A 14,734-nucleotide genomic window follows, 5' to 3' on the forward strand; every position below is an offset into this window, starting at 1 on the left:
TAACTTATAAAAAGCACTTCTTATGCTATTTAATAAATAGTTAGAACCCTAATTATTATGAATAATTCATATTTTCTCCACATTAAAGCAAACAGTACTTCCATTTTCCATACTGTCACATACTATTTTTTAATATTTTTGTCAACAAAAACCGAGTTTCATGCCTTTAAAAAAATACGAAAGTGATTGTTATTTAAAAGATTGTGGAATGCTGTAATCATCCCCCGAAAACCGATTTAAAAAAAAGAAGAATTTGTTTGATACAAATAGAAGAAATTTTGTTCATTACATATATGTAAACTATATTCATGAAAAATTAATATAGATTACTCTTTTTTTGCATCTATGAATTTTGAATTTTCATCAAAAATTTATAATAATAGTCATGCTCAAAAAATAAGCTTTCTATTACTTGAAAGCAATAATCAAACATTTTAGCAACAGTACATCATAACATATCAACTCAGATGCAATAAAATATTTCTAATTCATTACTGCTGAATACTTTTTTCTCTGCTTATTTGTAAATAGTTTATGCATTGTGTTTGTGCTAATATATATATTTTTTTTTCTAAAAAAATATTTATTAACACATAAATTGATAGTAGGAGGAAAACTTCATTCTATCAAGATAAATAATCTTAAATATGATTCTTATCTATTTAATGATTTTTTGTATATCTGAATATTTATATATTTATTCATATTTAATTTCAAATAATAAAAATTGATAGCTTGTACACAAACTCTATACTTTGTGATAACTGCTTAGTTAAATGGCACAACAATTTGCATAAAAACATAATTAAATAGCACCATAATTTGCATAGAAACATGTACTACACCATCCACCAGTAAAAAAGTTCATCATAACATTCAATATGCTGTCAGCTATCAATGACTATGATTCTACAAAACAAAATTGCAGCAAAATATCAAAGATGAAATTTATTTACAATAATCAAGAAATTATCTTATCAAACACAATATCAAAAATATTTTTAGAATAATTAGCAAACAAATAGCATGTGTAATTAAATGCTTTATTTACATATGTATCATATGTATAAATTATGTACATACTCAAAAACATGAGTCTAAAAACATTTTTTATAGTGCAGGAATCTTCAAAATTCAGTTTTCTGAATCATGTTTCTGCTTCAACAACTTTTTCTCTCACAGAATTCTCACCTTCTGCCTGATTTTTGGGCCTCTGGTCTGTTTTCTTTCTTTTAAAACTTTTCTTTGGAGACTTATCTTTACTACTAGGAGCTTGATAGCTAAAACATTAAAAAAAAAAAATTTTATGACAATTTATCATTAAATAATATAGAAGATGGGAAACAGAAATATTGTTTCAATTTAGCTTTACATGATATTATAAAAATTTTACATAATATAACTTAAAAGGTATAATTAGAAAAACTTATATAATAATGAAATACAATGAGGCATAAGCAATTTCAGATTAAGCACAATCTACAGCATCAACGGCTTTAATTAATATTGATGTATTAAAATCATAAAAACATTGGTATAATAAATTTGCTCTTTAACTCTTCCACAAACATTGTGCATTTCCAATAAATATAAAATGGGGGCATAACACATTACTTCAAATACAATGAACAATAGAAGATTATTTTCAAAAATCAATAACCCCAAATTAAATACTAATTATGAAAATAAAGGATTGATGCTTTATACACATAAAAATTTAGAAATAATTAATTTAGAAATAAAAAATTGAAAACATTTTCCATATAATAATCTGAAAATGGATTATTACAATGAATGGTAAAGTTAATTTCACTTTGCATATTCTGAATTCTTATAATTAGTAAATAAATGAACAAGTTTTGTTTCAGATCTTTATTCAGAATTTTACAGCAGAATTTAGACATTATTATTCTGAAATTATTCTGGGCAAATAATTCTAATTCTTTTTTTTAAAGAGAGGGAGAAACATAAAGAAAATAAATATATAAACTGGTGAAAAATATTTTTTAACTCATGACCAAATTGTCAAGAATGGGATGAAACACTGATATTGCAAAAAAATTAATGAATTTTTATAAACCGTACATTATTGTATGCACCACATGATTAAGCAAAGTCTCAAGGAAGGGTTTTGTCAAAATTGCAGTAAAAAAAATTTAAAAACTATTTTGATGATTTTGAATATTATCTAATTGGGTTCGATAATCTCAATTCTACTACATAATAATATCCAAAAAGAAATCTAATTGATGCAATTAATGTGATGAGATGAGATATTCCAGTTGAGATTATTACAAACACATTACACTATAATATAGTTTTATTTTCAAAATAAAATACTAAAGCTGCATTTAATAGACTTTTCCTTCACAAGTCAACTTTATGATAATATTCAAAGTAGAATTTTTAATTTGTCAATAATAGAATTCTTTTTCCAATGTTAAAATTTTTACACTTACTATCTAAACTATCTCTAAGAGCAATAATAAATCCAAAACAGATATGAAATAGTATGTTTTCTTTGAATCTACCAAAATTAACCACTTTAAATTTGTATTTGAAGCTATGTGATATCAATTGAAATAATTTATATTAAATTAATAACTTTTAACATCATACAATATTATATTTATTCAGTGCATTTATTACACACATTTTTGATTTTATGTACCAACTTGTCAGGAATGATTTTCTTACATTTTAAATTCTTTTTAATATACATCTTTTATAAACTATCTGATTTAGCAGGCTTTATGGCAATAACCCTTTTCAATATTAATTGTTAAGAACAGTTAATTCTTCAGTTAATTAAAAACAATATCATTACTAAATATTTTTGATTTGGTGCATACTTTATCAAAGAATTCATTTAACTTAATTCTGAAATTTAAACAAGAATTAATAGAAGAATTTATGAAAAAGGAGGGGATTTAGTAGATCTCTATAACATTTGGTGAAAAACGCATACTTTAAATTTAGTCTTATTGTAATAAACAATCATTTTCAAAATATAGACTTTAAAGTCCAATATACTTATTTTACTAATTTTATTATACTTATATTTTTCATTATGGAACATTTTAATAAATAAAAACACTAAAAAAGAAAAACTTAACTACATAAACTTGCAGTAAATCTACACAGGCAATTTCACAATCACAAGAATAAAATGATAACATTAATGATAAATAAAATGCTCGGTTAAAAAACTTGATTAGTCGACAATATATCAATGGTACTATATTTATACAACTATATTTATTTTGAAATCTAAAAAAAGACCCAATCAGATACTCTGAAACTCTATAGATTAACTAAAACAGTGAAGATATACTCTATAATATTAAGAAAACATTTATACATTTATACTTATTATACTTTACATACATTTTTATTTGGAGTTTTAAATGATAATAAAAAGGAATTTATTTATTTTATATACTTAAGATACTAAGGTTTATTCAGTGCTTTATTTATTTCATTTCATATTAAATGTGATTAGATGAAATGTTTCAAACGTAATCAATTATATACATTTTTACATACCCAAGTTCATTTGAATCTAATTGGTCCTTAGAAAGTAAAATAGATACAGTAGGTATTTCTCTAGTGACTTGTAACCTGTCAAGCTCAGGTTGCTTTGGTTCCCAAAATTCCAGAACACTAAAATAAATTTGAAAATAAACCAATATTATGATTGGGTTAAAATTGTTTTAAAAAGTAAAAAAGAAGTACAAAAACAATAATAATGTCTTTTATTATTCAGAAAAATTTCTTAATGTTTGTATAATACAAATATCTGATTAATAAATTTAATTATGCCATACTCTAACATCAATTTCACACAATTTCTCAAGAAACTTTATATTAAATAAGCCAATTTTTAAATTGATATGGTGTACAAAAGTAACTTTTTATAACGAATACATTTCCACTAAATTTCTTTAAAAGCATCAAATTACATGTTTTTTTATATTCAAGAATGGATTAAAAATAAGAAATTTTAATAATTTTAATTTATTATAATTTAAATCTATCAATTAAATAATCTAAATCCTGTAATAATTTAGTCATTCCAATTATAATAAGCAGTCTTCTACAATGTAATGTTTTATTTGTAATATTGTTCTGGATGCTACAGTAGTTCTGCACAGTTTAAGTTTTCTACAAGAAAAAGTTATCAGAAAACAAAAAATTAAATAGATGACTCATTTCTTAAAAATGTAATGTAACAACTTTTTTATAAGCCCCAATTTCATTATTATTTGACAAAATTTAAGAGTCAAATTAATTGGCAATTGCTGAGCAGAAATACGCTAGCAAAAATGAATAAATAAGATACGTAACTAAATTTTAACATAAAACTTGCTTTTTTCCCAGTGAGGAAATTGGGGGAAAAAAAAAGGCTAATAAAGTATTATGTGTTTCAATAGTTCATCTGATTTTGTTCAGCCAAAACAAGACAGCATCAAATTAAAAAAAATTAATACCCTTAATCTGTCACAGGAGTATTTGAGTAAAGCTTATATACACATAATAAAACCAATTTAAATTCCAATAAATTATTCAATAACAAATAAATCACAAAAAATTGATTACTAAAAAGAATTAGCGAAACTAGCTCTCAAAAGAAAAACTTTAATACTAGCACTTTTTTATATTAGTGATATACAATAAATCTCAAGCTGAATAAATAAGAAACGAGAGTGGTAGAAGCAGAATTCACACACATTAAACTTACTTACATACACAAAAATTTAACACTCTATTTGATGAAACAATCCATCATGTAAACTGATGGACTGTGATGACCAAAAGGTCCTATGCTTATTTACTCCTTTTTTTCTAAATGGCCAGTAAATGGAGCAGAGTAATCTTAATCTTTCTAACAATATTTGCTCTCCTTCCTCTGTTACTTCTAACTGATACCTCTAGTCAGTATTCAAAAACAAATACTCAATTTATATAAAACTTTGTATTTTGTAATAGCTAAACTTTCTTATTAATATGAATGCTTATCAGAATGCTTTAATTTAAAAAGAAATTAATAAGATATTGTTTGATAATCTGATAAATTCGATTCAGATTAAGTGATGAAAATATTTTAAAAGAAATTATATTTATAAAGCAAAGTATGAAAAGTATGCAAAAAAAATTGTTATTATTTTGGAAAATGTTGGTTGTAGTAAGATAATGCATTTTCCAGACTTCAATAACCTTTTCCTATCAGTATTTGAAATAGTCAAAATTATAAATACAATGATTTAGATATTAGTACAAAAATCATACAAACCTCTGAATGTAGGCATATATTATATCAACAGTGTATTGATTAAATTAAATAATGTAATTTACAGTGAGTTATCAAGATGAGTAATTTCTTGAAATAAAAAAAAAAAACTCTTAAATGATTAAATATACTTATAAAGTAGCAATGATTTTAAAAAGAACCTGAATACTCATTAAAATTTAAAGTTATATTTTTGCAAAATTGCCTTTTATAAAATAATAAGTTATAATCCTGTACGAAAGTAAAACTTTTAACTTTTAGAAAATTTGTTAGTAAAATATAAAATTAAATAACAATTTGTAAATAACACTTTTATTATCAACAAGGATTTAAAAAGATTACATCATTGAACCCTTTATTTGTCAATAAGGGTTCTTTCATCACCGTTTTAAAAACATGATGATGACAGACCCCCCACCCCCTTTTCCCCAATGTAAATGAACCCTATACAAGGGATGATGGAAATACAGGAGATGATGGAAATATGTTTTTGGCTGCTTCTGATTTTAAAAGAATTCCATTTCAAAATGTAAGTTTCTGAGATTTAAAGAAAATCCAAACTTCTAGTTAAAATATAAAGAGTGTTTCAGTCTTACTTTGTCTATCTTGGCCTTATTTCTAAAATAAGTTCTAAAATATACAACAGTGATAATATACGCAGAAATATATATATATACTTCAAATACTAAAATCCTTTTATAAAAATTACTCAATTTTTTTTTATAAATAATAACTAGAAAATAACTATAAATTTATTAAAATTAAAGAAAAAAATTGTACCAAATAAAATTGGCATTAATGACATATTAATTTGATTGACTTTTAAAGTGGTACAAAAATACATTTGATGTAATAATACTTTCTGAAGTTACAAAGGTAGAAAAATGTTAACATTTGTATTAAATTTTAATTTAAAATCAAATACAATTTTTGAAAAATCCTTCTTAATGAATGCCTGCTACATCCAAGAAATAAATTATGTACCAAATTTAGTAACTCTAGGTCAAACAAATAAATTGCTCTGTAGAAAATTAACAGCACTACTTTCAAAACTCTATTAAACAAAAATATTTAATAGAACTGATAAAAGAGAATTTATCACAATAATGGCTTTTTAAAGATTTGGAAGGGATTGAATGAAAACAGATTTTAGATATTTGGACAAATTTTTTTCTTTTATACAAGATACAATTCTTCCTAATTAATGAATAAAAGCAGAACTGTTTTAAATCCATTGTTTTTTATTTATGTTTTAAAGTTCTAAAAACTGCCCAGTATACATATAGTAGTAATCTTTTATGGTGGTGGGGTGTGTGTGAAAAGTATATATTTAATAAAGAACTATTTTTGTAATGAAAACCACAGAACAATAACATAACCTACAATTTTTAATCACAATTGCTACCAATTGTGTATTTGCACATTATATAAAAAAAATGTTATATTAGAAAAACATTAATCACACTAAAAGCTCTTACATAATTTAAATATAATGTGGTATCTGTATATTAACTGCATGTCATTGGCAAACTGTGGGCTTCACTGTATATAATTGACAAAAATAATCAATAAACCAACTACGGCAACTTTTTTATGTGTGATTAATTGCTGCTTGTATTTAACATGTTTTAGTTATTATTTTTAGTGAATAAATATTGGCATATCTTTATTCAACTACCAAAGATGTACATTTATTAAAGTTCAAGTGAATAAAATTTATGGTTACATACATACCTCAGAACACTTAGTTTAGTAATTTGATGTAAACCCTAAAAAGAAAATTAAAAGTCAAGTACAAACAGAAAAATATTCAGTTCACATAATTTTAAGAAACTGGAACAAGATCATTAAAATATGATGAACTATACACAACTGCTTAACATTATTGAATTTAATTCAAGTTTCAGTAAAGAAACACTTGCAAAACAATATTTATTAAGCAACAATATGTATGTATGTATAAAACTATAAATATATGTTTATTCTAGCATTATTTCCAAATAGTTAGGATAATTTTTATGAAACTTGTTACATGTATTTCCTTTAGGTAATAATTAGACCGTTGGAATAAATGAACACTAACTCTACACCCCAGGAAAAATAGGTCTTTAAATATATGCCACAAATGTATTATTTACATGAAATTTCATATCATTGGAGTGATTTTGATGAAACTTGAAATATATGTTTTTCATTGAGCAGTTAAAAATAATATAGGGATAAAAACCCTTACTCAATACTTTAGGATAAAGAGGAGACATTTAAAGATATATGACAAATGAGCCAATTGACATGAAATTTGAATTACTGTCAGAGTACATCCATCTTTACCCAATCTACAGGGGCAAGTGGATCATTTCAATATGTGCAACAAATATGCAAATTGACATGGAATTTAATCTGCATTTTTCAACCAGTTAATCCAAATACCCTAATTTGTAATAATTAATATGTAGAGAATTAAATCATTCCTTGAGTTCATTAGAATGATAGCTATCCCTAAGGGATATAAGAATCTTTACATACAGTGGTTGGAATAAGTCTGGTAAAAGTTAGAAAGTATTTCAACTAAACAACTAAAAATATTATTATAAGTAATTACTATCTTGCTTTGCTTATAACTTTTTAAGGGATGAGTCCCCTGCCCCTTTTTTTTAATTATAGCCAGTTAACTCGTTACCACAGAACTATGCTGAATAAACAAGGATTGAAAGACATTTAATAATGAACCAATTAAATTGGAATTTTTGTATTCAAGATTCCTAAAATAGAGAGAAGCCGCTAAATGGGCTCAACAGTGAAACAAAGAAATGAAGTGCAGTACACAATTATTCAAATGAAAATAATCCATCTTAATTCACTGAATATATTTCATTCTTTCATTACATATATTTCATTCACATTAGGGCAATTTTATTAAAAATTATTTTCTTTCAGTAATTATTGGATGAAAAAATTAAAGGCTATTCTTATTTCAAATAGCTCAAATAATTTTCCAAATGATATAAATATTATATATGAATTTCCATGTTAATTTGACAGTAATAATAATTTATGATAAAACTGAATATAATCTCTAAAAAACAACACTTTTTTTTTTTTAAAGTGAAAAGTAGAGTATTACTTTAAATTTTGTTTTAGTGATTTCAACACAAGTTATTGTCTTTTCAATAGCATCTCCACAACCAGAAAATACTAACTGCCTGTTATTTTCATCCTAAAAATAAATAAATTCATACATATAAATGTTTTTATACATACATATAAATGTATTAACACAAATAAAAAAGAAATTTAAAAAAATTTCCATGAAATTCAAGAACTTACTTTTCAAAACATAGTTTAAATCAACATAACATTAATTTTAATAACTAAAACAAAATTTTTATCATACGTCAATTACATCTTCTTTATAATAAATTCTATTTAAGACAATGTAAGTGGTAATAATCATACACAGTATACTTTTTCTCAAACTATGATTCTGTTATTTTATATTTTAACAATTATATGCAATCTATGTTCAAATAAGACCTTTAAGAGCTACTAAGTTATCTTGAACCATTAAGAATTTTTAATACAGTCCATCCAGTATCAGAATGCTTTTTAAAAATAAATTGACTCTTCGAAAAGATATATAAAACGTGTATAAACAATTTCTTAAATATTTAGTTATTTGTTCTGATTTTATTCACATTTTAAGGAAATTTGTTGGCAATAATTCGAAACTACAGGATGTTCATTTTATTAAACTCTACATTTAATAATCATAAATCATCCGAAAAAATACCTTAAGAGTTTTTTCAACAAATCCCATTATATTCTTGACTTTGCTGCCTCGTTTCACTCTCACTACCAAGATATTTTCAGGCAAATGTTTGAAATCAGCTTTCGGATCTTTATCTTTAACGGTCACTTCTCCTTTTTCATAATGCTCAGATACTAAAATTTAAATAATGAAATGAATCCATCAGATTTATTCAATCAATAAAATTCGTACAAAATGTCAATTCTTAACTTTAATTAATTGAGCTAAAAATCTATCGTTTTATACTTACACACAGATTTAGTAGCCATTTTAATATAAATTATTGGAAACTAGCAATAACAAATTACAAAAGAATACAAAGTATGCAAACTTTACTTAAACCTATTTTTAAGACTCAGACGTGCACATTTTTCGAACACGCTCAAATTTCGGAAAATATAAATAAATAGAGTAAATCTGTTGCCAAATAAATATGTATTATACTTGAAGAACATTAGATCGAAAGCCGATTGAGAAAGTTGACTAAAATTGTTTCATTTTGATAGAAAAATATAAATCTGATAGAAAATTATTTCCTTAATTCAACCTTAACCACCAAAACTTTTCGATTTGCACTAAAAATGTGTAAAAGAATTATGAAAGTTATACGAAAAAGTAATCCATAAAAAGTATCTGAAAACAGTATGACGAACTCTGCCCAACGTTGAGCATGGTAAATTATAAAACATTAACAACATGATTTTTTTTTTTTTTTTACTTTCTTATATAAAAAGAATACAAAGTATGCAAAGGGAAAGTACAGTAATTGTCAAAAAATTTCGAATTCGACATTTTGATACATCTCTATATTTCACAGCTCCCTGAATTTGAAAAATACATTTTTGGAATTGGAATTATATCTGTCTGTGATTTGATGACTTAGTGCTTTGAGCTAAACTGATATGTATTCTTCAAATCAAATCAAATATATATGTACAAATAATAGTGCATACAATAATTACAAAACATAAAGAGCCAGATGGACAAAATTTTAACTCAATTTTAACAACCACATTATGATAGAAAATGGAAATTTGATTAATATAATTTTTTTTACTAAAATTGTAGTTCTATATCAAATTTTGTTTCAATCGCCCAAAATACTTTTTTTTCCTTTCTCTTTTTTTTTTTTTTTTTTTTTTCCATTACACTACATAGAACAAAATTCTAATAGGCGGAATTTTTAAGTAAGGTTCACTTCTGGCCTTTGCCTAAAATCTCCAATTTTTATGAAAGGAAAATAATACTTTTATTAAAAAGAACGCGAGAAAATTTAGGGGAGATCTTAGTTTCGCAATTACTCTTAAATAAGAAGCATCGATAAAAAGAAAAGAAATTTAATTTTCTTTACTTAAAAATTATGATCTTATTTTATTTTTCACTGCGCGCAGTGAGGTAAAGAAATGTACGAAATGTGAGTATCTTAGTCCCCTGATTTGACAAAAAGCACTATTAAGAAAAAAAAAATTCTGTTATGTTATAATATCAGCTATGACGAAGGAGCAACAAGAAAACTTATCGTATGAATCTCATCGCTTCCATAACTTATAACACTTTTTGTAATAGAAAAATTCAATAAATAACTTTCAAAATTAAATTTACATTTGGAAAATATAAAATAATTTTTATTAAGAGAAGAAAAATATAGTATAGTATTTTGTGCAAATAAAGGAGATTTTATTAAAGAACACGGTTTTATTTAAAGAACATTATTAACATTTATTTAAAGAACATGGTTCTGAAACTACAAAATAGTTGCATTTGTGGAAATGTACTGTGGAAATTTAAAATTTAAAACCAGAATGATTGCATCAGTTCATCAACCATCAAGAATTGCATTTTAAAAGATTTGTTATCCAGAAGTATCGAAGAATGTCAAAATTTGAATGGAAAAGAAGGGGAACTCATTGCACAGAGATGATAAAATTTTGTAGTTGTACTAAATTTTAAGTACTACACTTATTCAATAGTTGAATTAGGATAGTTAATTTTTTAGCAAAATCTTCATCAATAATATATTTAATGAAAGTGCACATTACTTATAAAAGAATTCTTATTTCACAGCAAAAAATAGTTTTTAAATATATGCCACAAAAAAAACTGGAAAAATAATTGTAATGTTTCGTTGTAATATTGCTTTTCTGTTTTTTTAATGTTATCTTTAATTTCATATATTTTTTTCGTCCAGCCAGCTTCTTATAGGAATTTCACACTGTTCTACAGAAAATCCAATATTTAAATTTCTACTAGAAATCCCATGAACTTAAATGCCGAAATAATGAAAAAAGTTAGGTAAATAGGGGCATGTACTCAATATAAGTGTTTTAACCCAAAATCCTGACTAGCAGTGAAATGAGTTTTGACTTGAGAATGGATTATTTTCTATTACTATTATTTTCTTAATTCATTATTGATTTTGAATTGATGATCTTCTGCATTTTTGAAAAAATCGTAGTCTGAAGTGTGCACTTCAACAATTTTTAGACGAATATAGTTACAGCACTTTAAAGTGAGAGAATAAAAAGCATTAAATGAGAAGGGTAATATTAGAGTTTAGCAAAAATATTTATGACATATATTATTGTAAATATAAATAATATAAGCAATATTAAATTAGAGAGCAATATTAAATAGAGATACAAAATTCTCTTCAAAGTATTTGTCCAGTTCAGCATAACTTTCTGGATTGTCCATACTCCAGTTGTCATGACTGTCTTATTGTTTTCAGATTCTGTCGCTTTTGTTGACAAGCTCCGTAGAATTTTTCTTTTTCCATTTTAACATTTCTCACAAAATAGAGATTATCATATTTTTTTAATGAAATCTTCTTGAGTATATTTCAATCTAGGTTTTGGATGACAACAATTAAATGTTCACCATTTTTACACATTGTCCTAGCTTTTTTTTTTTTTTTTTTTTGCCAAGCAGAAGTTTAAACTTGATTGAATCAAATTTGATTGAAATTTATCTACTTAATTTTATCATGGAATTTTCACAAATCTTTGGCGTAACATTCTTGCACCACATATCTCATCAGAAAGAAACCACATTTATACCTTCTACCAAATTTATATTGATTGAAAAAATTATGTATCCTTTTAATCAGAAATCTATCGTATTTGTATACAATTAGAAACCCTACTTAAGGGACATATTTATACACAAAGCAGGGAAAACGGTCTCCCCGAAGCTTTCTCACAAAGTTCTATTTAGATATCGTATTTCCTTTCTCCGCATTGTAAACCTTCAGTAAGACCTTGAATGCCACGAGTACTCAGATTTTTATTTTCAGAGTCTTGCGCATGAAAGTTTTGAGTTCTGTAGTGTAAAAAAGAAAACTGGCTATGCATTTTGCACACCTTTTTTTCGACAGCTTCAAACCAAGATTTTATAAAGAACATTGATTTTAATAACGAGATTACTTATCAAGTTTCATTATTATTATTTTTAGTTATTCGCGAAAAGTACAGATGGCTAAGCAATCATAACCAAAAGGATATGGCTGAAATTTGATATGAATTTACATTTCAATTGCTAAATCTATACCAAATCTTATTTATCTAGTTCTTTATGTTTTGTAGTTACTATATTCACTTGCACAGACAGACAGACTTCTTTTGAATGGATTAAAAATGTCACAGAAATCTACAAATTTGATATAAAGATCACATAACGAAATTTCATTTATTTAACCGAAAGCATTTTTCAGTTATGGTGTTCATAGAGAGACAAACAGATAATCATAATTCCAAAAATGTATTTTTCAAATTTAAAGAGATCTGAAACAAAAAATTCGTCAAAATTTCGAATTTACATTCTTTCAAGATTGCGAGATGGTATATATATATGCCGAGAAGGTAAAAAGGAAATTTCTAATAATAAAGTTCATCAGTCCATGTTATTCGGAGGATCGATAGACATGAAGTTCTAAAATGTTACCGAAAAATCTTCACATAGATGAGAAATTTAATGAAAATAATTTTGCAGAAGTTCTATTATTCTAAAAATTCTCATCCTTTTGAAAGTTGGGAATCTAAATTAGATTACGTAATCACATCGCTTTGCAATACAAATTTGCGTATTTTAATCTCATCCTCAAACGAATTCCGAAGATTTAAATAATTACTGTCTTAAAATGGCTTTTTAATTTCTTTTATAAGAGAAACGTTTTGTAATTGTCATAATTTTTTTTTTTTTTTTTTGATGATGAACCATCTTATTTTAAACTTTTTTGAGCTGAAAGAAACATATTTTTGATATTATATCTGTCTTTATATAAATGAACTAACTATAAAACATTTTAAATTAAATGAATGAAATTTCATGAGTGGTCTTTACGTGAAATTTGTAAATATCTATCAAACTTTGTGTGAAATCCATCCACAGGAAGCTTGTCTGTCTGCCCGTTCCCGTAACATGAAGCATAAATAACACGAAAATTACAAGATGCCAACAGACAAATAAAAACTAACAAACAATTTTTACATCTTAAATTCAAGTTCATATAAAATTTTGAACTAAATAAGTCGAAAAATTGAACATCTGTATATTCTTATGTAGCTAAACGCTACAGCTTAACCAGTGAGACTGATCTCACCGAAATTGTCTAACGTACTCTCTTATAAATGCGATTTGCTTGTGCATTATTAACCGCATGCCGCTGTCGAGCAGCATTTAAGAAATAATTTACAAGCGTGCGATCTTTGGCGATGAGTCACTGGAATGCAATTAATAAACAAATACATGAAAATCGAATGTGCATTTTTATCGTCTTTTTTTCCGACCCAATTAAAAACAACATTTGATACAAAACTACAGTTGCAACAAATAATTACATACCATACATTTAAGTCATTATCATTATTATTATTTTTTTTTTGATCTCTCGCATTTACGTGCTTGCAAAAATATAAATCAACAGGCGATCAACCTGATATGGTTCTAATTTTAATATGGATTTATACATCATATGTTAAACCTATGATCCATCCATCTAGCTGTCTTCTTTTTGTAGTTATTTTATTAATGTGTATTTGGGCAGCTAGAAAACAGATTTCCTTTGAATGGATTTCGTTCAAAACTTAATGAAAAAATTACACATTTGGTATAACATCCTTATATAAAATTTCATCTATCTAGCTCAAAGCATTTTTGAGTTATCATGCTCACAGACAGATAGACATAACTCCAGAAATATATCTTTCGAAATCAGGAAGTCCGAAATGTAGAAACTCGTCAAAATGTCGTTCGAATTTTTGCACGATTATAGTAATTTCGCTTTGTATACTTAGTATTCAAGAAAGTGAAAACGCTACGATATAAATAAAGTCAGCCATCTCACTCTCCGACCTGCCAAGAAGGCACACGGATTTAAACCATAAAACTGAATGACCGGATCGCCGCAACAGCAACACTGGCGGGAACTGTGGTTGAGTCCTAATGGCCATCACCGGCCACGGTACAACACTCCCGGAAGGAAGTACGTCCCCTCATCGATGAGAGAAGTCAGATCCCCCACCTATTTGTGTACCCTCCAGGGTGGCGAGATCCAACCACCATGCCGGAAGCATCTCATCCTCATTTCGAGGTGCTCCCCCCCCCCGGGTGTTACGATATAAGTAAAGGGAAATTTGGCG

At 26.0% G+C, this 14,734-nt stretch overlaps 2 protein-coding genes across 2 annotated transcripts in view; both read right to left on the minus strand.

Moving 5' to 3' along the window:
* The window catches only part of LOC129960885 (E3 SUMO-protein ligase PIAS3-like), a 70,614-nt gene extending 69,469 nt beyond the window's left edge, over positions 1–1,145 (minus strand). The window contains exon 1 of the mRNA XM_056074598.1: positions 1,084–1,145. The gene's annotated coding sequence lies outside the window, so the exon portion shown is untranslated. The remainder of the gene's footprint in view (positions 1–1,083) is intronic.
* Positions 1,028–9,508, minus strand: LOC129960891 (ribonuclease P protein subunit p25-like protein). The gene is made up of 6 exons (XM_056074612.1): positions 9,349–9,508; positions 9,081–9,232; positions 8,415–8,507; positions 7,025–7,059; positions 3,547–3,663; positions 1,028–1,280 (listed from the first exon to the last, which is right to left on the minus strand). The coding sequence occupies exons 1-6, from the start codon at positions 9,365–9,367 to the stop codon at positions 1,148–1,150; spliced, it is 549 nt and encodes a 182-aa protein (XP_055930587.1). The 5' UTR covers positions 9,368–9,508; the 3' UTR covers positions 1,028–1,147.
* Between the last annotated feature and the right edge of the window lie 5,226 nt (positions 9,509–14,734).

This window comes from Argiope bruennichi, chromosome 2 (genome assembly GCF_947563725.1).
Source record: "Argiope bruennichi chromosome 2, qqArgBrue1.1, whole genome shotgun sequence".
Taxonomy (NCBI): Eukaryota; Metazoa; Arthropoda; class Arachnida; order Araneae; family Araneidae; genus Argiope; species Argiope bruennichi.